This window comes from Alternaria viburni (assembly GCF_023758015.1).
Source record: "Alternaria viburni strain BMP 2772 chromosome Unknown scaffold_10, whole genome shotgun sequence".
In the NCBI taxonomy this organism is placed as follows: Eukaryota; Fungi; Ascomycota; class Dothideomycetes; order Pleosporales; family Pleosporaceae; genus Alternaria; species Alternaria viburni.
This window is the reverse complement of record NW_026055779.1, coordinates 407,993-410,979: the sequence shown is the minus strand read 5'-3', so window position 1 is coordinate 410,979 and position 2,987 is coordinate 407,993. Positions and strand designations below refer to the sequence as shown.

Here is a 2,987-nt window from a genome sequence, read left to right as displayed (position 1 = left end):
TATGATATAATGAGATGGATGCAGAGAAAGATGTATGGTGAAAAGATGTGCGGTAAATGTCTTATCAAAAGAACGTGTAGAAGAGAAGCGAAAGAAGCGAAAGGATGAATGAGTGTGTTTGAGAAAGGACTGGTCAACAGCGAATTATTCCTACCGAGCCTCAAATAGCGCTTCTTCCATCTGGTTATATACTCGCCACATGTGGTGATACAGCGTACGTGGATGCCTTAGCACCAAGGCTTGGTTGAGGCACCTTTGTAACGCGTGCTGAGTTTCGCGCACCTTGGCCATCACCAACAGCCGACTCGGCGCCTTGGAAGCATCAGGCCTCAACGCATGCTGTAAACACTCAGCTCAAATGAACGATCGAGTTACGAAGTGTACATCCCGAATTAGCATGAGCATGGGTGCAAAAGTTGATGAGCCCAAGGTACGCATCGCTAATTTGTCGCGGGTTTTCGTTGGCCAAGTGCGCAAAACATACGATGCGAATGTCTTGGACAGAATCGAAGCGCATCCTGGTGTATTGGGTGTCTCTTCTCGTGGTAGTCTTCTCGGGATTAGCTACCCGTGATCTTATGTTACTCGGATTCCATTCCAGCCGGGAGGAAGGGCACGCTTGAGAGGCCGCCCGGACGTTCGAGCAAAAGTCCACCTAAACGGCTTCGTGAACAGTATGCCATGAGTGGGTCTGCTATCGCAAAGCTACCGATAAGAGCAAATTGTCTGGCATCCTATTCAGTGTTCAGCTGTTCACGCTCTTTCGAGGGCTCTCCAGGTGGGATTGGCTTTTCGAGACACAAGGACGTGCTGTCGAAGGCAGAAGACCAAGAGGACAGGATGTGGCTGTGACAGCCTGAAAGCCAGGTGGCGGTCTAGGGCTCATTGGAGCACTCTATCGACATACATTGCGATGGTGGTGGTGTGACGGTTTGTACCGATGTTGATTGAAGTATGTACGGGCTGGGAGGAGGTCATGACGCCACGGGATGGTCATTGCTCCGACGTTTGGCCCCACCCGCTGAGGAGGCCTCTGATCATCTCAACTACAATGTTCGCGCTTCGCGAATGCACGCCCTCAGCAGCTGAGCATCGTGCCAATGACAGAGGCGCCGGCTTCTTCGATGGTATGTCTTCCCGACGCGATTGTTCGCCCGCGAAGGGGCTCAGTGCAATAACCGCCGGTTTCAGCCACAATCCGACTCCAGTTTCATAATTCTCTTAGATCTAGACTTCTCTACTTTTCGACACCTTCAGCCTATAATCTCTGTCCTCCACAATACTTCACTATGTTGATCAGCGAAATTCTCTCATGGAGAGACATCCTGAGACAAGAGACGCAAGGAATGTGGCACGTTTCGACGCAAAGGTCAACGGGAACTTTGCTTTGCGCTTCATTAAGTCTTGATGATATTCATTACGTATGTATTAATACACTATATGAAGTGAAGTAGGTATTGGTATCACATAGCAATCATCCCCTCACACCCAACTAAATTCCAGCACCAGCACCCGGGAACTTGGCGAGCAAAGACTTGTCGTACTTGGCAAGATCAGGGCAGCCAAGCTTCGCAAGGATAGGGTTCAGCGCATCAGTCAACTTCTGCACAGCAAGCAGAACATTGCCGAGGAGGCCCTTCAAGATATCCGGACTGGCGGAGTTGACAGCCTGGAATGCGAAGCACATGAGATTGTTGTCTTCAAGCAGGGTCTCGGCATTGAAGACACCACCGGTAAGGTCGGCGATGTTAACACCGGTGAAAGTGTTGGGCTCGCCAGTGTTGCCACCGACGACGGCCATGTAGGGAAGAGCTTGGAGTGCGCCTACGGCATCGAGGGTAAAGGCTGCGATTCCGTAGTCATCACCTGTGGCGCGGCGGTACCACTGCGGTAAGTATTAGTATATTTCGACCGCTGACGGTGAATGTAGTGTAAGCTTACGTTCTCAGGAATCTTCTCCTGACCACGAGCCCATTTGAAACTGCCTTTCTCTCCCGTAACACCCTCAAACGACTTGAGGGTTTCTCCGTCGAGATAACCTGATGGGTACTCTGCAGAGTGATTCGAGAAGAAGTGGAAGGTGAACAGGTAAGTCGCAGTGTTGATGGCGTAGTGGGTCAAAGGCCCAGCCCAGTAGTGTCCGTTGGTGGCGACGGAGTTGTTGTATCTTGAACCACGGAAAGGATGCATGACAGTGAGGTCGTAGCCCTGGGGACCGATAGGCATAGCCATGAGTTCCTCGAACTGAGGGAGGTTCAGTGATACTGGGTTACCGTTCTTGTACAGGTCCTCTCGTGTGGGAGAGCAATCAGCTTCGAAACGGTTGTGTGTTCCGCTCATACCCTGCGGCTTTCCGACGAGACCAAGTCCAGTAGTGAGTCCACCAAGCAGACCTCCGCTGGGCGGGCCACCGATGGAAGACGAGACGATGTCGCCGCCCATGACGGTGGCAAGGACTGATAGGAAGGCGGAGAGCTCGAGGCCCATACCGAAAACTATGATGCTGTGAGCGACTTGGCTGATAAGCCGGTAGACACCTGCGTACCTTCGTTCGATGCAGTAGTCAGCTGCGTGACGGATGCGATTCCATTGCGGGGGAGATAGCCATGGTTCGCCATGACGTTCAGACCTGGGCATGGTCCGCGAAGGTCATTCTTGCCTGGTGCAATCTGTAGGTGGACGTGTTAGAAATTGATGCAAGAACAAGTCTTCCATCCCAAGAGTCCACCTACATAACGGTGTTCACCCGTAGTGCTGATGCGCTGAGCGTCCGCATCGAAACCAGGTGGGAGGATGCTAGCCCCAAGTTGCCGTTTGGCCAAGTTGGCGGGCATCTCCTCAACTGCCCTTGTGATCTTTGCCGCCAGCTCCGTGATCTCTGCGAGCCCCTCATCGCTGAGATCAGCTGGGAGGTTGTTGAGGAGGTTGGCGGGGAAGGCAAGAACTGCCGATGAAAAGAGCGTAGCGCAAAGAATGGATGCCTTCAT

General features: G+C 52.4%; 1 protein-coding gene across 1 annotated transcript; it reads right to left on the bottom strand.

Annotated features, from left to right (window-relative positions):
- Nucleotides 1-1,492: 1,492 nt before the first annotated feature.
- J4E79_005397 (uncharacterized protein) lies at nt 1,493-2,987 on the bottom strand (the record flags this gene model as incomplete). The annotated part of the gene is made up of 4 exons (XM_049354275.1): nt 1,493-1,885; nt 1,942-2,495; nt 2,546-2,669; nt 2,733-2,987. The coding sequence occupies 4 exons, from the start codon at nt 2,985-2,987 to the stop codon at nt 1,493-1,495; spliced, it is 1,326 nt and encodes a 441-aa protein (XP_049211140.1).